We start from the raw sequence: 25,114 nt of genomic DNA on the forward strand, positions 1-25,114 counted from the left end.
AACTTACACGTAAAGCAGAGAAAGATGACATTCTTAGTTGATATGATTCTAAAAGTTGATGCTTCACAAGAATCAAGACATTACAACACAAACCACTTTACAGCATGATTTACTTTGTATCAACAAGGTTAACTGTTGCGAATTTAGTTTCCTGATTTGAAAAACAAGTTACTCCTCTGCTGATCGCATTCCTACCAAGCAGCAAACTTGTGGAAAAGGAAAGACTATGTTCAGCTTCTGTTTCTACTCATGTTACACTGCACATGCTGAGAAAGGCAAAGGGACCCTCATCCCTGGAATTTTTCCAGACTTGGCTAGACAAAGTCACGGTTGATCTGACATAGTTCCAGGACAAGTTCTGCTTCAAGACGGAGATGGGGTAGATGGCATCCACAGGTTCCTTCCAAACACTTCTGGGAATCTAGTCTGTCTGCGAAAGCAGTAAAAAAGTCAGTTGTATCCCAGTGCTTTATAGATGTCAAATACTGAATAAAGCAAGAGGAGGAAATGCATCTAAAAATAAAAACAGAGTCAAAGGATGCCTTGTTTTTCCTGTCTCACAACAGCAACAAGAACCAGGAGCAGTCAGAAAATACAAAGGATCTTTTTCTCTCTGGCAGCTTGGGTGGGTGACTCACAGCAAGTAATGAACTCTCTGCATATTGCTCCTGTCAGCGCTGAGCAAATTCGCCTTTGAGCCCTGACCTGGGACATGCAACTGCGGACAAAAAGAGGGAGCTTGGCTGCTTCCTAGCAGTTTTGTCAATAAGACATAATGCCAAGGACAGCTGAGGACAGCAATCACTGAAACTTAGACTTTGCAAAGCAGCTAAAAAACAAGTGACAGGAAAGCAGGTTGAGAAAATCCCAGCATTCTCACATCCCACAGCTGCTCTGAATTGCAGTATTTTGAGCCTTTCCCAAGACTTTTCTTCCCAGAACTCAGAGTGCCTTTGGATCCCTTTACACCTACCTACTGCCAGCCAGAAAAATGTGTGTCCTTGTACTTCTGTTCCCCATCAAAATTTGTAGCTTTCCTTGTGACTTCTAACTTACAAACCAAACCTAAAGATTAAACAAAGGCAGCTTTTGCTTGTGGGGAGCAGGAAACAGGATTTGAGTATGATTTTGTAATTAACTAATTTTTGTCCTATACCTTGTAATTGCACGCAATTCCTGAGGCATTAATGGCACATTTCACCACGCATTTTCAGAGCTTATACACCCAGAGAAGGCTATTCACAATCACGCCCTTCCAAACTAATAGGAAGACAAAGCCTTGCAGTAAAGATTTGGGTTTAAGTTTTCACTTCTGTTTTGCAGAATTGATGTATTTGTGTATCAGCTTAACTTACTATTATATTTACTAGACCCAAACAGTTGAATTGTATTTATTTGACCTTCATCAATGAATGCTAGCTTTTAGTTTCCATAGCTCAGACACCATCATATTAGTGTCTTGCTTCTCCATGTAAATAGGATTTTTCATATACACCTAAAGGCAATGAGCAGTATGGCTTTGACATCTGCTGCAAGTGCAGCTGTGGCTCCAGCTGGTTTTCTTCCCTGGGGTAAACGAATAGCACAATATTTAGATTCTGAGGGGGTTAGTTTACTGTAGACAATATCATCATAATCACCAGTACTATCAGTTATTCTTTTTGAAATAAGTTGTTTCACAAGAATTATGATTTAAGAAGCATTCCCAAAATTTCTCAAGTGTAAGAATGACAAATCTGGCTTTTCTTGTCTTTACTGTACACAATGTGTTACTGCTTGCACATCAGGCAGAACAAGGGCATCTTATGCCTGCTTCATACAGCTCGAGGCTAAAAAGAACCATCTCCACATTGCACGAGCTTTATGACTGGAAGTTTTCCCTGTTGAATTCACCAACACAAGGGCCAAAGTGACCATTAACATTCAATGCAGGACTGGTGGAATCTTTCAGGTTCATACCTTGGAATGGATCCTTCTTTTCCACATTCTGACAATAGCTTGGAAAGTGGCAGTGCACTTTCCTCTTTCCTGAGGACTTGCTTCTTTATTTTAAAGAATAAAATCCTTTGATACTGCAAGACACTCTTTTATTCCATGCTGAAACAGTCTTTCCCAAGAAGTCTCTTCCTCCTTTATGCTTTCTGACCTTCAAGTTCAGTTTTAAGAGCAGCAAACTTTGAGTTGCACACAAAGTAAGATGATCTATAGATTCTGAGAAGAACACACATACCACAGGATCTCCTGAGACGGTGATGGATCAGTCCTAGTAAATGCAGTGACTCCTTTCACCACTCCTAAAACAACCCACAGATGCCATTGGTGATCCAGCTGCCACACAGGTATTTGTCCATTAGGAACTGTCCCTGACAGATAAGAAGCTACTGAAAAGTAATCATAAGAAATTAATTATTTTTAATTCCAATTAAGATAGATCTGAATCTGTGACTTCAGGGTGAAGGAGAATGAGTTCTGTGAACTAGTCTCCTACTATAGGAAGTTCTAAGGAAAACTGTGATATCAGCAGTTGACTCCTTTCTGAAAGCCAGTCTCTTCTCAAGGTCAGGTAAGGACAAAATAGGTGAATGCAAAAGTAATTATTTAGGGAAAAAAGGAGGCAAAACCAACAAGATTTGGAATTTCAACTGATGTGAAAGGAGGTTATGCTTACCTTAAAGATGCAAATGTTGTCTTCATTTGAAGATAGAACCATTGATCTGTTTGCCCTTGCTATGTTGTCTAATTGATCATCTAACTGGTTGACTGAATTTAATTGTGTTCCTGGCATGTGGTCTTTCCTCCTCTTGGTTTCTATTTCTCAAATTTTTAAAGCATATTTAAAATCAATTTGCAATTATTTTTCTGTTTGCAGACTACCCTTACTGTATCTTTTCTTATTTTAAACAACATAGAAAAATGTTGTATTACTCTGTTATGTTCTCTGTATCTAAGTGCTGTATTTATTCAGTCACTTTTCATCTACTGGTAAGAAATATACACTTTTTACTTACAGAAAATCTGCAAGTACTATAATTCAGCTTCACCAGTAAAAATCAAAAAAATCTTTGTGGAACTGCAGTCTCATATGTATTATATTCACTCAGTCTATAAACTTAAAATCCATCTAGTGAAATCTAGAAAGACAAATATTTATTTTAAGCTTTAATTTTTGCTTTTCTTCTGTGGTCCATTACGTCACCTCCAATCATGTACAACAAATATTGCAATTTTTTTTAAAAATAAATAATACTTGGCTCTGTTATGATCAGGTTCTTTAAATTATTAGAGAGAGATGCCTCTGCCTGAATTAAGGTTCAAACAAGACCCTATGTCAAAGTCAATAGTACAAATTTTTATTTAACAGTTAATGTGAGGTAGAAAGAAACAGGGAAAAGAGACATGGTGAGGGAGAGAAAGAGAGTGACAGAGAGACAGATTAAACAGGAAAAAGATCACCATTCTACGGATTCCAATGGCATCCCGTTGATCCTCCTCTTGTGGTCTTCTTGGTGGTGAGAGTCCCAGTCTCATCAAAGTGATGGCTGCAGTCTGGAACTATTGAGGGAAACCAGGGCAATGAGTCCGTGGTGGTAAGGGAAGTCCTGGGTGGTAAGGGAAGAAACCTGTGTAGGGAGGGAAGAAGCTGGGTGGTGAGAGAAGGAGTCTGTGGGTGAGGGAAGGAGTCTGTATCTTTTACTGGGCTTAGGCTAGGTGAGAACACCCCCAATACCTCCCCTGGGATGGAGAGTTTTACAATGGATGATGTAGTACTGGTTCATGGGACATTTCATGAGTCTGTGACACCTTCTAAGATGTTACAGCTGCCTGTTACATCAGCACAGTTGATTCCATTGCAGCCCATTATGACCCATCAGCAGAGATGAACACCTTGAACATGTGAATGTTTGCTACTTCCCAGGAAGGGAGTAATCACAGCTGAGTAATTTAAGGCCAGAGAAACACTACCTACCTTGCAGAATTTGTCTCTTTCCTTCTCTTGTTCAACACCCAGCTTGTAGCCCGGGGTGGTGGGTGTGCATGCCCTGTGCACTTGGGTAATTACTCTGCACATCATCAGCTTGCACCTTGATTGTCTTAGCCATTGGCATTCCAGTCTTTCACACCTGTGGACGCATTCTTCTGGGATAATTAGACAATAGTACCACCTTTATCTTATCTCAGGTTCCCACCCCAGTCCAAATTAGCAGGCATATTCAGAGAGGAATGTGCTTTGGTGGAAATCTGCTTCTTCTTCGCAGTTTTCTACAGTGGACAAAAGTCTTTCAGGGATTTTAACAATGTTTAAGCCATTAACTAATTTCAGCCTCTCACAGTTACCATTTCAAAGTATGTACCCTTCGATAATGAAGTACTATTTTGCAATTAAAATACTGAATTGGGAGTCAGAAATCATACCAAAAACCTGAGTTATGGCTCAGTTCTTCATTTTGAATTCATCTCGTCCATCACTTTGGGCTCCATCTGTTATGGTGGTCACTTGAGACAGGAGAAGTGGTGTATTGCTTGGAGTTACCAGAAACCAAAGCCAGCTCAGGTCAGGTCACTGCTGTACTGCAACTGCTTCCTGTAAGGCTTCTCCTCCATTGGTTTGGGTGGTAGAAATTCCTGAAACATACAACTCAAATCATGGCTTACAACAATTGAAAGGTACATCCATTACGATCCCCATCCCTGGTCCTTTTGTCCAGATTATCTGTTTCAACATTTTGGCGTACTCTCTCCTTGTTCCCAGCTTGGCTAGTAACAAGGAGTTCCTGTTTGAGGCTACCATTAGTATAATCCACATCATAGTTCTCCATGGGCTGCAGAGGGACAGTCTGCTTCACCATGGTCTTCACCATGGGCTGCAAAGGAATCTTTGTTTCTCCTGCTCCAGCATGGGGTCCCACCCACAGGAGACTGTTGTCCTTGAACTTCTCTAGTGTGGGTCCTTCCCACAGGCTGCAGTTCTTCACAAACTGCTCCAGCATGGGTCCCCCATGGGGTGACAAGTCCTGCCACCAAACCTGCTCCAGAGTAGGCTTCTCATAGGGTCACATGTCACATCCTCCTTCAGCAATCCTGCTCCAGCGTGGGGTCACAGTCCCTTCAACTTAATTTCACAGCGGAGTTCCAGCCTGTCCAGTACAGCAGCACAAAAAACAGCAGCAACACCCTGGCCATCTGCCAGCCCAGGTCCATTACCATGGCTGTTATCAAAATGTTCCCAGGCACAATACAGTAAGGTGATAAACAGTATAGTACTACAGCAAACAGCGAAAGTGAAAAGCAGCCACTAATGAGAACTAGACTCTAATATGCAGTCGGAAAAAAGAGCCCCATGGCAAGCAGAGGAGCCTGCTCATTACTAGCTAAACACCACTAAGAGATTTATATTCAGTCTAGCAAATCCAAATCAAATCTGTCATTATTTCAAACTCTTCGTGCCCCACAGTGGGTGACAAAAAGGACTGTCATGGTTTAACTCCAGCCAGGAACCAAGCCCCATGGAGCTACTTGCTCACTCTCGCACCAGCAGGATCAGGGAGAGAATTAGAAGGATAAAAGCTGGAAAACTCATGGCTTGAGATAAAGACAGTTTAATAGGGAAAGCAAAAGCCACACACACAAGCAAAGAAAAACAAATAATTAATTCAGTGCTTCCCAGGGCAGGCAGGTGTTCGACCACCTCCTGGAGAGCAGGGCTCCATCACACAGCGGTGACTTAGAAAGACAAACACCCATCACTCCAAACCGTTCCTTCCTCCTTCTTCCCCCAGCTTTCTATATTGAGCATGATGTCATATGGTCTAGAATATGCCTTTGGTCAGTTTGGGTCACCTGTCCTGGCTGTGTCTCCTCTCAACCCCCCATGCACCCCCCAGCCCCCTCACCAGCTTGACACGACAAAAAGAAAAGGCCTTGGCTCTGTGGAGGCACTGCTCAGCAATAGCAAAAACATTTCTGTATTATCAACCCTGTGTTCAGCATAAATCCAAAACATAGCCCCCTACCAGCCACTGTGAAGACAATTAATTCTACCCCAGTCAAAACCAGCACACCTTGCTTTGACTTAAGAGTCAACTGGCAGGTAGCAACTTCTTTCTCAGCTATTCTAAGATGGATGGCTCAAAACTTGCAGTGTAGGCTAGGCCCCTTTGTTAATTCTGGAGAGTATCCTGAAAATTACAAGATTTCTGTGGCACTCTAGCAGAGGTGAATCTATGCCAAAATGGTTGAAAAATGAGTGTCTTTACATCATCTCTACATTGAAACCAGGCGGCATAAACAACTTGAGAACTTAATAAATGGTTGTCTGAGATAGTAGGTCTAAGACCCTATATAATGCAAAGGGTCATTTTTTTCTTAGCATGTAATCTGTACACAAGTGATTACAAAAAGTGTGTCACTTGACAAGAAACAGATGACTTCTCTTGATTTATAAAACTTGATGGAACTGGACTCAGTTCCCCCCTTCTTACTGTTAAAGAAATCTCCTTTCTTAAAAGTAATATTCTGATCTGCACTAGCTTGAGGCATAGGTTCTACAGAGATAATTTACCTATGGCTTGTGAGATGATGCATTTGCATCAACATCTCTTTATTTTTTAGAATATATAATCTAAAATACAGTCCTGCTCCTTGTTAGGAAATTCCTCAAAGTCTGGACCAGATGCAATTAATGATCTCCTTTTTGCCTGGAAATAATCTCAGTACTGAAGTGGAGAACTGCACTTGATCTAGGTCTGTAGTGTATCTAGAGCCCAGTTTGTTCTAATCCTGCTACAGTTGTAAATTTCAATTTATTCACGGACCTGTCAGATTTTCTAGGTTGTGTGTGACCTTCATTTAATGGGTCTTTGCCTCATGCTTCCTTGCATTGGTGTCTAAACGTCATTAATTTACAGTACAATGCTTTCCTTCTGTGCTGGTAAACTCCATACTAGACAGAGCTGGGCAAACTGTGATTGCTGTGCCGGCATTAAGAGGTGGTGGTGCCAGAGAGGACCCAGAGTGCGATGACAGTCATCCTGCAGTGAGGTCAAAACCAGAGAATCCTTCTTACACACCAGGAATTCTCCACACCATATGATTGTGAATATGGTGGGGTCTTGCACACTGGATAAGATGGCCATTTTGAGACTTGCAAGTTGCTCTTAAGGCATTCATGACGACTTTCAACATAGGGATGGTAAAAACAGCAAAATGTGCCAATTAATTTTTATATAATATTGTAAACCTGTTTATTTGGGGTTTTTTTGTTTACAAATCTCTCTGGTTGCAATCTCTTCTGGTCTTCTTATTTAAGGTCTCAATTCTACAAGTATGTTTATAAAGAAATTTACATCAGACTTCTATTTACGTAAAATTATAAAACCGTACAAGAAATAGCGAAGGCCTGAAGTGAAAACACACGTCCTCTGAGCACACTGACTAGTATTCCTGCAGTCAGAATTATAGGCTGTTCCAAAACTGTGCAGTTATTTTGCCTATTTACCAATCAAGATTTGCAAGTTTACACACCGGATGCCTACATGTGATCCAATGGCCATTACCCTTTTTATGTTAGAGAAAAGACAGATTACACTAGCCTATAGCCAACTGCTTGTAAAACTGTTGTAAAAAGAGTATATGCAGAGGAATAGAGATCACAAATCACTTACTAAGCATATTGATGCAAGTCTTGCCACTAAGTTTAAGAGATTCAAATTTAGACCTGATAAGCACCTGCTGTCAGAAGTGGTAGCTGCTTATGTCAGTCATCTCCAAGACCCAACAAGCACATGTGAATTCAGCAATCTCCAGTAGCAAAAGAAGACTTCAGACTATAGCCATTTGCTTGTCACCTTCATTTAAGTGCCAGGTTCTTCAGGAAAAGAAGTCTCAAAAACATCCACAGATGACTTGGTAACTTGATATATCAGAACAACAAATATTATAGTCACTGAGTATATACTCTAGAGAGGAGAGAATTTAAAAGACGATTTGTTTAAAATGAAATTCCAATAAAAACATGACTCACTGAGGATTAGGTAAGTCTTTTGGAAGTCTCTTATGCCGTAGCAATAACACGGGCATTTTGGAAAGCCCCTCTCTTCACAGTTTCAAAAATCTCACCAAGTTGCTCAGACTGCAAAAGGAAATCCTAGCACTTCTATAGACTCAGAAATGGAAAGCTTTAAAAGTTCACCTTTGTGTTGGCAATTCTCTAATTCAGGATAAAAGAGGCAATTATGCTGGAGTACAATTCAAAATAACAGGATCAACTCTGTATTCTTTCGCAACAGCCCAAAGATTATGTGTTCCCATTACCTTTGAGGTGTGTTAAAAAAATCTCTAGTGTGTAATTTCCAGCTAATCTTCTTCAGAAAGAAGTCTAGGTCCTGTCCTCCAAAGGCCTTAAGTGATGTAACTTAAAGAACATCAAGCATAGGAGATTCACAGGCAAGGGCGATTCACATCACAGAAACATATATCTAGTACTCTTAACCGCTAAGACAGGAGGACCCATTCAATCTCCAGGAGTATAAATTTCTTCCAGCAAAAGAAAATTGTCTAGGGTCCCATTTGTGTCCATGTGCATCTAGAAGCTATTGCAAAACAAGCAAGTCAAGTGTGAATTTAAAGTACAATAGCCATTTGTCTTGTTTCTCTTACCACTCTGGCTCCAGCAGGTTACACTGGGGTGGCTACAGAAGCTGCTGTTTCCAGCTGGACATGTTGCCCCTTGTTCAGAGGTTTCTGCCTCCATTATTCATAATGCAACTGCTGGGCCACAACAAATTGCATGCTCAAATTAAGGAAAAACATCAGGCATAAATCATGACTAAGAACGCATACTTGTCCTAGGTAATCCTAGGCATCCTAAGCATTGTCAAGGCCACAGAATACAAAATATTTATATGTAGCCTGAAAAAAATAAGTCAACAAGGATTCATAGAATGTCTTGTGCTGTATCCGTGAACAGGGTGAAAATCCGTGTGTCCTCAGGAGCTCTTGCCAAACACGATCTAAATATAACCAGTGTCTATACCAAAAACAATGTCTTTCATACCATCTAATTTGAGATGCTCTTCATAAATTAGCCTTCACAGCCAATGGGATTCTATTTGTCCGACACAGGCAACTTCTTTTGAAATAGCTAATTACGTAAAACTAACTACACACATGGACAACTCTCCAACAACTGTAAGGACAGACAGATCTTTTGATATATCTATGAGTCTTTAGACTTTAGTCTGAATGGTAAAAAAAATGGAGGTGGCCTCTTACCAAAGGGAATTACGACCTGAAATACTTTTAAACCAAAAACTTCTTCCCACCTTCTCAAACAGGTTTCAGTACTAGTAAATAATAAATAAATAAAAAATAAAAATAAGTTGGTTATGCTTTTAGTTCTGGTTTGGGGACCTTTAAGTAATGATGGATAAGATTCACCTTTATGAGTACAAATACAGATAGAAAGGTCACACGTTATTTCAGGTAATTGGCCAGAATTACTTTTTTTGATGTTTCAGAATTATTTCTATGTCTCCTAAGAAAATACTGTTTCTATTTACGTAGAAAAGCCTTCAGGAGACCATTCTAACTTCTGAAAAGGCAAGGACAGCAATACTTCTCATACCTGTCAGCCTGTGTGACAAGCCTCATGCTGCATTTTGCTGATCACATTGGGCTCCAAAAGAGGCAAATATTATAACTTTATAATATGAAGTTGTGTTCCTGTTGAGCATATGACCTGATAGCTGAAAGCCATTTCCCCTGAATTTAAAGGAGCCATTCAGCAAAAATCCACCTGTCATGTTTCAGCAAGCAGGAGCTCTGTCTCTGGTTCTTACAATCTTATACATAACCCCCTACGTTATAATTTTACCTGTTTTTCTAGTATGTTGTCATTATGGCTTCCAAAACAATGTCTTCTCCTGGGTGACCAGTGCAGAGAAGGGAATAGGCTAAAGAGACATTTTTATTAGTCAAGCATTCTTAATATCATCTCTCTGTAATGAAGTCATTGGCATTATGAGTGTTTTGACTGGTTTGAAAATGTTTCTGACACATCACATGCAATGTGTTTCAAGGAACATGTTGAAATGGCAAATGTGAGGACTTCAATACTGGATCCTCGGCAAAATTTAGCCTCTTTTGAAAAACAGAACACATTGTCTGTAAAGATAAGGGGTTCACTTGACAACCACAAATTTAAAGGAATTAAGTTACTGCCCAGGAAGAGTTGAAAAAAATGTGTAGATACGGTGCTTAGAGACATCTTTAAGTGGTGGACTTGGCAGTGCTGGGTTAATAGTTGAACTTGATGATATTATAGGTATTTTCCAATGCTAATGATTCTATGATTCTAAGTATTTGCAGTTAGCTCTTCCTTTTTTTTTTTTTTTAATTAATGAAAAAGGCATGGTATTTATAGGGGTTGAAAAATATGTTGTGATTGTAATTACAGAGTCATTCAGCTCATACATTTGGGATTCTGCCAAAGCCAGATGAAGGTGCAGGCTGCCATGTGGCTTGGAGGTGCTTCTTCCTGCTCCTGTTAAGATGCCAGTGAGATCACGGTCATACTCCAAAATGCTTTGAAGCTGCCCAGGGAGAAAGCACAGAAGTGCTGTATGTCTCAGATTCCCACTGTCCATGCTTTGTAGTGGCAACCTTCTCTTTGTGTGTGTCTTCACACGTGTCTCCTGCATGGTTTGCCAGACATGTCTCTCAGCCTGCATTTCCCCATCACCCCATCCTCCCCAGATAAGTTGTCAGCACTGTCAGCTCTCCTGATAGCAGTAGTTCAAACTTTGCCAAGAGGCAGACGTCACCTCTTCCTCACGTGTTTCCTCCTTCGTCAACCACCTTCCATTTTGGACAAACGAGTTTACAGCCATTTCACCTCCAAGTTTCTCTGCATGGCTGCAAGGCCAGGCTTCAGCAGCAATGCTGCCCTCCATTGCTTTTAGTGAGACTGAAGTTGTGCTCAGTGACAAAGTGATGGGAATTGTGGAAATCCTAGAGACAAGCAAGAAAACGAGACAGTAGTGAGTGCCTGAGTGGGGATTCGGCATGGGAAGGATGGAGTCCTGGCACAGCATTGCCATCACACAGGTTCAGGTGGAGAAGATGGTAGGAGCCATGCACAACCTTCTAGGGGAGGGAAAACATGGCAGAACAGCAAAAACCTCTGCATGACAGCCCCTGGTCTCACAGAGGGCTGGGGCAGAGGTTCTGCTATGGCCACTGTGTGTGAAAAGTCACATAGAACTGAAAGAAGGGGGTTGGAAGATAGATATTTACTTCCTTGTAGTTCAACTATTTTATTTTTTAACCTGCATTTAACTGGTGTAGCTCAAATAATTACTTAAAAATTATTTTAAAAAATTAATTTAAAAATTTACTTAAATTATTACTGAAATGTTTTCAGCATGTGAGAATTCATTAGTTTAACAAGACTTAATACTCCAACCACAATTATAGCCCTCAATAAAGGAAGCTTTCCAGACTAAAGTTTTTCTAGGAGTTAACAAGATGGTTAATGTTCAAGAACACCTTTACATATAGAGAGAGGTTACAGATAATTTTATTAGCCAGAAATACGAAAGACTTAAAGCCTTAACTGAAAGCTGTACATCAGTATGAAATATATCTCCATTATCTGCTACAGTATCTTTCTGTTCTATTTCCTACCTTTTTTAACACAATGGGCTATCAGCATATCCTCAACAAATTGAAATGGTTACTTAATTTTATTACAACTCTACCTGTCTTTAAATAAACATTTCAGAACTGTCTTATTCTTCTGCAGTCTGTAGTCTCATTCATACCTCAGGGCAGCTGCTATCAGATCACTCTTAATCCATAGTAATAGGAGACAAAATTTTAACAAAAACTAGTATGGAGAATGCTCACTTCATGGTATTTGTGTTACAGTTGTTTTATTAGATGTTCTGGAGAAATAAAGAGAAACCATTCTTCTAGCAGTAAATATTTATCTGTGGTGCTTGTATGGGAAAACTATTGCGAGCATTTTTGTACTTACTGTCAAAATTTCTGAAACAACATTAATATTCATGGTTTCAGTTTTCCTTCGACTATTCTTTAGGCTCCTAAATTCTGATCCTTAAAAAGGATGAAGAGAATACCAACCCTTTAAATTTTATTGATAACATCTTAGGCATTAGCGTCACTGAGGCCAGGCTTAACCAAACCTAAAACACAATCTGTGCATAAGCAGAATACCACACGTGTAAGGTAAGCGAGAGTTTGGCACTCCTTGGTCTTCTTGAAGTATATTACACCACCTGCAATGGGTTGTCCTGAAGACAAAGTTCCATTTGATGTTGTATGAATAGACCTTTTTGCTGTTCTTAGCCAGAAGTTTGACTTGAACTTTGGTAGAGTCCCAAATAAATCACACGACAGTATTCAAGAGGTAGAAAAGATTAAAAGGAGTTGGGCAATCTTTGGAACAGACAAGAATACTTTATGCATTCTAGAGATGTATTTCCTTTACAGGTTATATCTAATGATACCCAAAATATCTTCACCCACACCCTCCCAGGACTTAGGAGAAGAAAGAAAGAGAAAAGTGAAATGACACAGCATACCCTGATCTATCCATGGCATCACAGAAACATCCCTGTAAAATCATTTTGTTTCCTGTCTTAAAAATTCACATGTAGCTTAGTCTTTCTCTGGGTACTTTTTAGCACATGCCACTCCAATCAGACTGTCAGGTCATCTTAGTTTATGAGTCAAGTTATCATACCTGCAATACAAGATTACAGGATACTGCACTATTTCCCAAGTTGAAAATGACCTACTATATAGCTACATTGCTATTGAGCTGTACTGGAATTATACACACCTGACCCATACAGGAAGACTGGAATTTGCATCCCAGGAATTGAGAACATCTTTTGGACTATCAGGTTCCACACATGCATAAATAATCAAACACAAAACTTTTCCTACTAGCACCAAACTTTCTTAACGCTACTGTGTCTGAATTGATTACTCAGCAAGTTTATGCACAGCTGCTGACAGAAACATGAATCAGTGTTAAAACCACACATTATTTTGACTGACATTGGAAGAAAACCAGTTAGACCTGCTGGATGTTTTGACACCTCTTGCTAAATCAAAGTGATTTTATGAGATAATCTTTTATGGCAGCAAGAAATAAGCTGAGAAGAAACTCAATCTAGAAAGAGTAGCTAGTAGTCTTTGTTAAAGCAATCACGACATTCGCTCTGTTCATTTAGTAATTCCAAATAACAGGGGAATGTGCTCAGACTAAAATCTCTTTTAAAAAACAACCAGATTTTTAAGGGAATTCAGGATTACTTTTCATTAAGTTACATTTATATTTAATGATCTCTGTTAATAGAGTATTAAGCATGTTTGCGATGCTCATGTTGCAAAGAAGTTGTACAATGAATACAGAAGTTATTAAAAAATGCATTGTCTGTTCTCAGCATTAAAGGTTTGCTTTACTTCCTACAGATGCACATAATATCCTGAACAACTTAGGTATAAAGTACTATGCTGGTTTTTCAGTAAATATTTCAGTAGTTCCATGAAATTTAATTCCCACTTTACTATTACACAAGTGACAGTCTGAAGGGATTAACAAATTCTTAACTTTTTTTTTCCTGTGTCAAAAGAAACAGCTCCTTTCCAAGGACAGACATAGGTGGTATATGCTGGCCACAATGGAGGCAGATAATTTATTGTTTATCAGAAATGCTAGCTGCCATTAAAATTATTCCTGCCATTTTGCAACACAAGCTAGCAAGTAAAAGACACGATTTCAATAAATAAAATCTCTTATCAGTATCTAATTCTCATGGTCTTGGGGATACTTAATTAGACTCTACAATGAGCCCCTATTTTAAGCCTTCTCGAAGCTGTGTGCCTCTACCTACTTGAGGAGCAACTTTAACCGGTCCTTCAGTAGAAAAATCTGCTTTCCAGAAGCAAAATGTTTATTTATGTAAATATTGTGACTTCAGATGCAAACCAAAGTCAATAGCAAACCTATTTTTTTTCCTCTAAAACACACAGGGGACTAAGTAAAGGGAACTGCTGGTGTAACATACTTTTAGAGGTGTCAGTCTCCAGATATGGAATCCAGGATCTATAGTTATACAATTATTGTTATGGGGTAGCAGTTTTAATTACTATGTAATTTTAATTACTAAATTACTGAAGTGTGTTTGGAGAATGTAATAATGGACCAGCTCTCCTACTTTTTAAGTCACATTATCTTATTTCCATTGCTTATAAGACTCCACAGTTACTGAAGAAGAAAAATCTTCAGTAATTTCATTTAATATTCCATTTCTGCCTGTTTTTCTGCCCATTGGATAAATGTAGCAAAAACATTTCCACATCTAAAAAAGAATGTTTTATTCCTTTTAAATTACCACAGTGTTTCAGTATTCCATTAAAATCGTAACATGCTTTCAGTAATATTTTTGCAGATTACATTACATTAGAGAATCTTATGATGACGTCTTCACACTGGACAGATTGTTGTCTAGAAAGGTTTATTCTCTTTGACATCAATTTTTTTGGACACTTTTCAAACAACAAGCATTTGTAAGATAGAAGGGATGAAGAGGCTGAGGAGACTTGATTGTCAAAACTACCAGTGAAAGAGATGGAAGCAAAGCACTGCTGATTTGCACAACTCAGAAAATTTTTATGTTGCTTTTCTTCCACAGTTTCCATGGGGAGAAAGACTGAAAATACAGGCTGCTGTCACCCTTCCTTGAGGAAGGAAGAGTACTTCCACTTTATATAATCTCATAGTGAAGATGTGGGTTCAGATGCCCTCGGGCAGAGCAGGGATGTGAACTGGTTTTCCCACATCTTCAGTGAATGTTCCAGCCACCCGAGTACTAGAAAGTGCTGGAATTATTCTTCCTTCCAGCCTGTGAAACGAGACTTTTGATTCTAATGCTACTCACAAAAAGTGATGGGCACTAAAATATTGCAGAAATGTCAAAAGAAGCTGTTCTAGTCTGCCCTAAATTGGCCTTTTTTATTTATTTATTTATTTATTTAGAAAGTAACTAATACACAGAGGATCATTCATCCATTCATCCATTTTCTACATTCAAGGTTGTAAGACCAGGTGCTAAAAACTATTCTTTCTCAGACAGTGAAACTCCATCATCCCTATCAGGACGCAGGCATTGTTTTATATTTATATATTGTCTTTATAACTTTGGATATCCTTATTGATCATTTTACTCTTGTGCCTTAGGGACAAACACAAGATTTATGTTCGTCTTCATTTTCCTGTACCATGTTCAAGAAATGTATAGATCACACATGTTTTTTCTCCAGCTTGACAGAGCACTGGAACATCAGTTCCATCTGGCCTCACAGAACTGGTCCTGCTTTAATGGCCCATTCCATCACCCACTGATATCTCCATACAGCACTTAGGCAAAGCATCTCCTTCAATCACTTTGCATTTTGGGACCCAACTTTCATCACATATTCTGAGGAAAGTATCTGTGTATCCTGTGAGCATAAAGCCTCTTCCTCAGGTATTCTTTCATTTTCATTCTTCTAAAGAGAATGAAAATGCTTATTGAAACTAAATTTGCTTATTGAAAGCAAACTTCTGAGTTACTTTTTTAAGAAGGGAGAATAAATTTTATATCTTGGTCTATTTTCATATAAAACCACTTATGCTAAAAATTAGATACTTCTCTACTTCCTATTTTTTAATAATAGCGTGTACCTCTACAAGCTCTATGAAAGTTGTCTGTGCAGGTACAGAGTTGAATTCTTTCATTTGTTGACATATTTCTAAAATATCAGAAAATAATCAAAATATTTAAACTATAAAATAACATATTAAAAAGGGATAGTCACATAAAAGTGTACACTGAAAAATCATAGTAACAAAGTATGTCTAATATTAATACTATAAATTTTGAAATAATTGTGATTAATTAAAGCTACTTTGTATTTAAAACCACTCTGTTAGTTTTAGAAAGAACTCCTGAGAACTGAAAAACCACAGTGATAACCTCATTCAAATTATTATTATTCTGAGAGAGAATAGTTCACATAAGTACAATTTCCCCCCAACTCTTCAGTTCTACAATTAGATTTCTGATTTTCCAAATCACAGACATACTCATATTTTGACTGGATAACCTACATTTCCAAGTCTGGAGGCTCATGACTGGGGGGGGTTAATGCCACAGCAGTATCTGTTAGGCATCCTCCAAATGCCTCCATCTCTTTTCTGTTGCTCTGGTACCCCTACTCTTCTGAGAAGCCTCCCTCAGTGCTCTCCCAGGTATCATGCCACATGCAGAAGACTGGCTCATGCATTTCCTCTTCATTCTCTGCTTCCTCAAATCCTACATAATGCGAAAATGTAAAGAACATTAACCACCATGTAGGCTCCCCATTAACTGAAATGTTCCTAGTGACTATCACTGTAATCTCTTTTTACACCATCTTAATCCTTCTTATGTGGACTCACATATAAAACCAGACATAAAAATATTTCAGAAAGTTATCATTAACCCCAGTACCAAGCTTTATTTCTAATTCAGATTTAACTTCCTGAACTAGTTTGGTGAATATGGAATACAATAATCCATATCAGAAGACAACTTTTGGATGTTTTCCACGTCAAAGTAGAATCAATATATACTGGTATTTTTTTCATTAACATCAGTTATTTCATCATCAGTTATTTCAGTTTCAAAACTAAAAGAAAAATGTAGTTAAAGAATAACTCAAACAGCACACTGAACTTTCCTTTCTTAATGCTGATGTCAGTAGCAAAAATTTAAATTCTCCTTCCATCATTGCCCTATATTTTGAGTAAACAAACAAACAAACAAACAAAACAACAAAAACCCAAACCAAACCAAATGGAAGTACTCTGACAATAAAATACATAATAACATGTAAACATAAGGATGGAAGATTCAAACTACACTGAAGTTTTTTAAGCAGTTTCTGAGAAATATAAGCACTGAAAATGTTGGACCTTCGAGCATTACGTGGGCACTTCAGGGTGATGGATGAGATGCAGTATCTGCCTACCTAGCTCAGAGTCAGGTGAAAAGGAGATGTTTTTGCAGTCAATAACAATGAAAAACTTTTCTTTGGACATTAGTGTTTTTCTTTGGACATTAGTTTTTGACAATTCCACCTTGAAAAGAATTTCATCAGAAAAGCAGAAAACCACCATGCTCTGTGATTAGCTGCAAAATCTTTTTGGCAGGACTATCTGATGTGGACCTGATATACACCCCATTGCATAAAATTGTACGTGTCACTGACTTCTCATCAGGGTGAAATCTTAACCCGACCCACGTCAGATTCATGACTGATTTCATTGTAGCTGCAGTTACCTCCTTCATATTTTTTAACATCTTCAGAAAAGACAATTAGCTGCTTCTGGCCAAAGCAAACAAGGAAGGACCTTCGTGGCAGATTTCACTGCCACGATCTTGTGATGAATGATTTTGTCTATCCTATTTCCAATAATGACTGACAGAGAGAACTGAAGTACTTCGGGTTTGGGGAAAGGTTGAAGCTGGGCACAGAGATCTGCAGATAAAGGTTTTCCCCTGTAAGGTGTAGTTTTGCTGGCTGCAGGTGTTGGTCCTGCTCCAGCAGTGTATTTCCATCCAAATAAACGTCACAAACTGTGCTCTGCTGAAAAACGGGCCCGGCAGCTCCATGAAGATATAAAAAAGCCTGTACAAAACTGTGCTCCTTAAGTGCCCGCACCCACACCACGAACATCAACCTGCTCAGGTTTGCGCAAGGGTATTTTGAATTCAGGTTTTTTCCACAAGGTCTTTTGTAAGTGGGGAATAGGTTTTGCCCCCCTGTGTCAGAGGAACCCACAGACAGATCTGTTACGGGGGCCTCTTGGGAAGGATACGAACTGGGGTAATGCACGGAGGGGAGGGGGGGAAGTTGCACTGCCCCTGGTCCCTTAGGGTATTTTCTCCCTCATTTCTTCCGCTGGTTTACCGATCACCGCAGTGACCCGCTCCAGATGTGGAGCGTGGGAAGTTTTGCTGGCAGTAACCCAGCCCACACCTGGGGGTCTGGCCAGCCCCGTGCCATCCAGGACGAGGGACCGCAAGGGGCCCGAGGATGCGGCCGGCGGCTGCGGCGGGAGCATCACCCCGCCGGACTCCCTGTCCCGGCAGGCCGAGCGGCGGGCGGCGCGCATGCCCGGCCGGCACAGCCCGGCACAGCTCACGCCCCCCTCGGCCGGGCCGTGCGCGGCGGAGCAGCGGGAACACCATGGAGGCCGTTCCGCAGCCCCGGCCCCGGCCCGGCGGGGCCGCCGCCGCTCCGCCGCCGCCTCCGGAGCAGGAGCGGAAGCTGGAGCAGGAGAAGCTGTCCGGGGTGGTGAAGAGCGTCCACCGGCGGCTGCGCAAGAAGTACCGAGAAGGTAACGCGGGGGAGGGGCCGCCCCGGCCGGGCCCCCGCTGCCCCCGCCGGCGGCAGATCGGGGCGTCCCCCCGCGGGCGGGGGCCGGCGGGCCGGCCCGGTACCCCTGGCGCTGCCGAGAGGGTGTGTCGGGGGAGGGTGGCCGGAGCAGCGGCCGGGAGCAGCTCCGCGCTCCCTTCCTGCTCCTCCCCGGCAGAGCGGGGTCGCCGCTGCCATTGGCTGCCCGCAGCCCCGCCGAGGGCACTTGGTTGGGGCTGCCGGGGCTGTGCCGCTCTCCTGGAGCTGCTGCCAGCGGAGCCTCCTTCCTGGCAGGGGTGGGAGCGTCCCAGTCGAATAGCAGTTTTTCAAACTGAGGATCTGCAAGAGAGAGGACGGTAGGTCATGAATGCCAAGAGAGATTGAACGGTGATCTGGAAAGGCACAGGTCTTTGTGAATTGTTTGTGCCTCCTGTCCTTCAGTCGTAGAGCAGTAGTTCGGTATGGAGCACTAAGAGAAAGGGTTGGGGTAAAGCTGTTGTGAAATAAATTACTCGGAGTCCTTGAAAAGTCTACTTTGTCATCAGTATTAATGCCCTTGTGCAAGGTTCCTGTGAGGGTATTGGAGTGCTTTAAAACCTCTCTGAAATGCTAGCACAGATTGCAGAACATTCACCTATTCATTCTTGCAGTGTCCACAGCTCTTTGGTGCATACCTCTAGAAGAACACACATAAAATGGGAGCTCTTCCTGTTGTAGGCAGCAGTTCTTGACTCTTCTCTATATCTTCATATGACACTTGGTTGAAGAAACAAGATCATACTGCCTTCTGGACTTTCAAAGTCTCCCCTGGAGCCAGTTCATGGGATTTGGGCACAAATACCTACCTATCTAGACACTGATTGAATGTTGCTGTCTGTTTTGGCCTTGGTGAGTCAAAACCGAAGGATCTCCCTTCTTTGCTTGGATGTTGGGAGAATGAACCTAATATATATAAATATTGAAATTCTGTCAAAGGAGTCCAGCTTTTAGCAGTACATGTTTCTCTGTCATTCCAGAGTGCCTGCAAATTAAGACAGAAAAACATTGGCACTGCTAACTTTTTTTTTTTTTAAGTGAGCAATCTCTGTAACAACTGAATTTTTTTAAATGAGAGCCTAAATTACATGGAAGTCATTGTAAGCCTACTTCTCAACAAAGAACAAGTTTGTGTGCAAGGGTAGGTTGTGTGTAACTGGTTAAGCAAAAGACAGAATAGCACCCTCATTTACTTCGTATGTCCTGTAAATCATGCATTAGTGAAAACTTTAGAGTGATTTTTCTAGTCCCTCTAAATTAGCAATATGATATGTCATTTCACTGAGAGTTCAAACCAACCGTTCATCACATCTGTACAACAAGGAGAGCTCCACCCATTACCTACTCGTCCAGTAACAGGTGATCCTTACAAGTTAATAGTGGTTAGTGGTCAGTTGTACTTCATATGTTAGGTTCTTTTAACTTAAGAATTTTATTTTTGGTGTCCTTTCTCCCTACATGTCTCTATGCTTCTAAAAGCAGATCTGAGAATCTCCTTTTTAAAAACCCTTAGTGCCATTCTGAAATTGTAATACTAGGACATGCTTGACCTCTGAAGGATCTTTTCTTGAATTTTTTTTTTCTGTAATACTCAGTGACACTGACTGGCAAGTAACTTACCCTGAAAACATCAAAGATGGCAGTTTGCTAAAGCAAAGTAAAAAATCAACAAATAATCTGTAATTTCTCAGTACAGTTTGAATTATAACTTGGATATGAAAAAGCAAAGAGAAAACATCCACATCCTTGCTTATGTGCTTACAGCACAAGGAAAGTGTCTTGACTCCACAGTGCAGTGCACTCACCTCTATATGAAGCAAAAGCATTTTCCTGTATTATTCCAGAATCTTGTATTGTCTTCTTTTTTCCTTTTTTTTTTTAACTCTCTCTGCCTCTTCTTACATTTATTAGAGTTCTCTGAGCTAGTTTCCATTTTGTCTAGATAAGCAAACATGCAAAATTGCTGTTGCATGGACTGCAGTTGTTTGTAGGAACTAAAATAGAATCACATATTAATTTTGTTGGTAGATGAAAAAGCATGTTGAGTATCCTTCTGAAAGCTACATTATTATTTTGCACGGGATAGATATGTCTAAGAAAGCCCTTGATATTGTAATATGATCTTAAGTTATTGTCTTCTCTTAGAAGTGTTGCATTAGACGCGTCCTTGAGACACTGAGATGTGTGTTAATAGAAGTTATACAGGCTTGATTTTAATAAGCTGATTTCTTTGAGAATTCATTTGCCTTGCTGATGTTAGCAAGGTTTGTGTTTTAATGGACAATTGTAAAAGGTAAGCTAGTGTATTATCTGAGTTGCTTATAACTGTCACCATTGCTATAATTTTGTTTCATTTCTGCAGTGGTTCACCTCTTTTTTGGATGAGCCAGTGGAAAAGCAACAATGTGGTCCAGAACTGCAAGCTAACATGTTTTTGAAGAAGTTGCATACTTGTCAAAGTGCAAGAGCAATATTTCTTAACTAGGGATGCATCACAGCAATTTTTTTGCTGTTACTAAGGAATTGCTACAGTTTAGTCAGCATCATATCATCTAAAGGGTTTGATTTATTTTTTTTTTAAATTTGTTTTTTCTGGTTAAAAACTAACTCTTGTGATTGATCAAAACTGAACCTTGGCTTGTTTTTGAATTTCTGCACTTGTTGAATTGCTTCTACTAGTAAGTATCGTGTGTTTTTTATGTACTTCTGTACTGTGACTCATGTCATATCATAGTCCCAGAGTATACCAGTGTATTTGGGACAAGCATTTACCATTTTTGAAATGGTGAAGCTGAAATGCTTTTAAGTTTGCATTGAAGTGCATGTTTTTGTTTTTTTAAACAATTTTAGTTCTTCTACTGTGTGACTAATACTTTAGTCTCTTGAACTTGGTTCTATTGCTTTGTATCACAGGTGACCCCAAATTTTACAGTTTTCCTCTATGTATCTTTGGGCACCTGTAGCCATGGGCTGGAGCATGATGTGTTGGTTGCATAAATGCATGGATGTTTCATATATTGCATGTAGGCTGATGTCTGTCGAGCCTGACAGATAGACTTGTAAAAGCAGATTTAATGGTTCACAAGGAACTACACGAGATCTCCTGAACATCTGCTATGTGATGTATGTTTGTTTCCAATTGCTTGTAGTAGCCAAGTAGGTTTAATTTTTACTGGAATAAAAATCCCTTCTCCTGATACAGAGGCATCCTATTTTTCTCTTAGTTTTTTATTACCTTAGTCATGCAGAGCTGTATTTATCAAGTAACATTTTCTCTGTAACATGACCCTCAGTTATAGATGGTTTTCTGTGTAGTCTGAAAGATGATTTGCAAGACCCTGTACTTCTCCCTCAAAATCCCATGTTGAGTCCAAGTGGAAAAAATTGCGGAGGTGCCTGTAAAGGTATTTTATGACATATTTTCCTGTATATTCACCAAAACAGTTCATTTCTCCTTACATGCACCTGTTAAGGCTGTTCAGGCTTAAAGAATCACACAGAACTGGTGTTTGTCATGTTACTAGTTACCGTATCACAGAAGCTGGGAGACGCATTTCTAGATGGTAGTTTGATTCCTTAAAAGAATGATTTGTTGAAACTCATCAAAGTGGATAACAACTTTCTTAAAGGTTTTTCAAATTCGGAAAATAAGGAAGAATTTAAGGACTCTGCCTGATGATAATAAGTAGCCTGAGTAGATGTGGTTTAGACATTTAGACAGAAGAGTTGGTCTGAAGTCAGTTGCTTCATGGGGTCTTCGTCTCTCGTGTTTTCCATGAAAAACCTTGAGAGAGCTTAAGTTCTTCTCTATGTAAAAGATTTTGAAATGGTGTCATTTTTCACAGGACAGGAAAACTTTATCATTGAACTCTACAGGATAAGTTTACAGTTGTTAGTCCCTTTTGGTAAATATAACTGCTTTACAGTAGAAATAAACCTATGTTTTCAAGATCTCAAGTTGTGTTTCCTCATTTGCATTAATTTCTTGGAAGAAGACGACATTTCGTAATACTAACTGTTCCATTTTCAACTAATAGAAACTAAATTTTATTTAATTAAAATGAAAATTGATACTATTTTATGACATGAGGTTCTATTGCCTTTAAAGTTTGCACACCACAGTTTTGCATGGAAGCTTTCATTAGAAATCCCATAATATTTTACGTTTTGCAGGATTTAATTATTGCTATCATTTAGTTAGCCCATAAATTTGAAAAAGCACTGGCTGCAACACAAGCTTGCACCCATTGAACAAACAGGTATATGTCACCTTCTTCCCTGCTCCTTTATTGCCCTAGTAGGGAAGTTTGTGTTCCTATTGCAGCATCAGCATAATGAAATCTGTACCTATCTGTACAGTAACTGCTTCCAATTTTTGCTCCTGCATTTGTACAAATTACCAAATTCAGTAGTTTCTGTTAAAAGTGTTCATCTCGGCGTTGGTGGTGTTAAGGTGAGCTCATATTCCATCCCACAAAGTCAGGCCTGGGGAAGAGGAGAGTGAAGTTTCCAGCAGAGCAGATCCAACACCTGGGGGCAGTAATTGCTTAAACTATCACAAACAAGCTCCTCAGTGTTTGTGTGACAGCCATCAGAGACTCGTAGCAGATCAGAGAGACAGATAAGTCTTCAAGGTGATCTAAGCTGACCCCCCGTAGATGTTGAAATATCACATGAATTGCTCCCTCTGAGTCTGTTCAGCGTAAACAGATGGATAAGAGGTTTATCTAACAGGTCAAATGTAAAAATCCACGTTTGGTCAAATGAATCCTTTCTATGTAAGTAGAAGGAAGGAACATTGATACTGAGACAGAGAAAATTAGATTCTTACACTTCAGGTTTTTTAAATATTTTATTCTGAAGTATTTCAGGTAAATCCTGAGAAATATGAAACAAATACTAGTCAGACAAGAGAAGGAAAATATTAGCTCTGATTGCTTGAACTTTGTCCAAGTTGAAGTTCATGTTCTGTACATAGATGTGTAAAATTGGAAAACACTGAAGCCAAAAATGCCTAATGTCTTTCACAAGGAATGCTAGATATGCTTTTAGTTTATCTTGTATATACTGAAAATTATGAAGGTATAATTGCTGATACTCTTCATGTAATTAATTTTTCTTATCATTGCCACTGCATCCATACATTAGTAGTACAGCTAAATTTCAACTGACAAGGTTAATGAGGAAATTTTATCAGATATTCATAGAAAGTTAATTTCAGCTTTAGCCTAGTGAACAGTGTTAAGATTGCTTTTCCCATTTACTGTTTAATATGTTGTAGAAGCTAGTTTACTGTTTCCAGCAAGTGAGAGGTGGTCTTAAGAGACTGAAAATGAGATGGATTTTTTCGTTCTGCAGTGCATTACCATCAACAACAAAAAAGAAAACTCAGATATTTTGCTAGGCATTGCTATGGCCAGCAGCCTGTTATCCAGTTATCCAGAAGGTATCCAGTATTGTCATGGACATGTGTTAGTTTTGTGATAGGTTTGCTTTTTTACAATGAGCAAGATTTATTTTTATTAATTTATTATTAACATTAATAACTATTATACAAATATTAACATGTCAGTTTTGCTTCTGTCTTTCATTGGTAGTCAATGTATTGACCTTATTTTCTCTTCTACCAGAGCCTTCAAAGCTCGGGTAGAGAAGAAAATAGGAAAGCAATTTGCTGTAAATGAAAATATTGAAAAAGGAATGGATTGAATCTGGTTTTTTACATTATTTGTATTTGCCAAGGCTTCAGACCCTTAAACCCTTGTTTGGTCTCTTTTTTTTTTTTTGACTCAATTACAGCTACCTTGAATTCAGAACATTTTAGTTTTACAAAAGGAAATAGTGGCAGTTCCAATCCCACTTTTTCTCAAGTGCTAAAGTAATGTTTCTTTTGGAGGAAGTTGATGCTTAATATCTAAACCTGCACTGTGTGTGCATGAAGGCTTAAATGCACAGTGTCAGTTAAATTTTGGGATGCGAAGTTTATTTGGTGATGAATGAAGTATTTTGTGCTCAGTTTTGAGATTTTCAGAGATGGCAGCACTGTTTTTTGAAGAGTACCAATGAAATTAAGGAAAATAGTAATTATATATCTCTTCTTGTGGGTGCATATAATACTTTTATAACTCTATATGACAACTATTTTATTGCTTGATAAAACAGAATTATTCAGATTAGTTGTTTGGGGTTTTATCCCATTCCAAAATGAAAAATACTGACTTTAGCAAAACTGAGCTCTATTTCCTTTACGTTACAGAGAGTTGTGTTTTGTTAAAAATGCCAACTGATATGATTTGTTCTGTCAGAAGTTGGAGAATAATGGACTAATTAATTTTTCTGTTAACTTCATAAGCATACCTTAAATGACAGTTCAATTTAACACTCTACAAATAAGTGCCTTTTAAAACTAATGTTTTAAAAAAATGGGATGGAAGAAAGATGTATTTTTTTGTTCTTGATAATAGACTTCCTGGAGAGAAGAGTTATGGTGTAGGATTATCCCATCAAGAATGGTCTTCTCATGTTGTTCTAGGGAGCTTTGATGAGACCTTGTAAATAAATGTGGAATGAGGGGAGTTCTTACCAATCTTGTATGGTTCTTCTCTAT

At 39.3% G+C, this 25,114-nt stretch overlaps 1 protein-coding gene across 2 annotated transcripts in view; it reads left to right on the top strand.

The window, feature by feature from the left end:
* The first annotated feature begins 18,251 nt into the window (after window positions 1-18,251).
* Window positions 18,252-25,114, top strand: part of BMT2 (base methyltransferase of 25S rRNA 2 homolog) — a 34,390-nt gene continuing 27,527 nt past the window's right edge. The window contains exon 1 of one of the 2 annotated variants that reach the window (XM_032687610.1): window positions 18,252-18,454. In XM_032687610.1, the coding sequence (XP_032543501.1) occupies window positions 18,304-18,454 (151 nt within the window). In that variant the 5' untranslated portion in view covers window positions 18,252-18,303. Of the gene's footprint in view, window positions 18,455-19,240; window positions 19,360-25,114 lie in introns of those variants that run through there. The other variant, XM_032687611.1, reaches the window with a different exon arrangement.

Source organism: Chiroxiphia lanceolata, chromosome 5 (genome assembly GCF_009829145.1).
Source record: "Chiroxiphia lanceolata isolate bChiLan1 chromosome 5, bChiLan1.pri, whole genome shotgun sequence".
Lineage (NCBI taxonomy): Eukaryota > Metazoa > Chordata > Aves > Passeriformes > Pipridae > Chiroxiphia > Chiroxiphia lanceolata.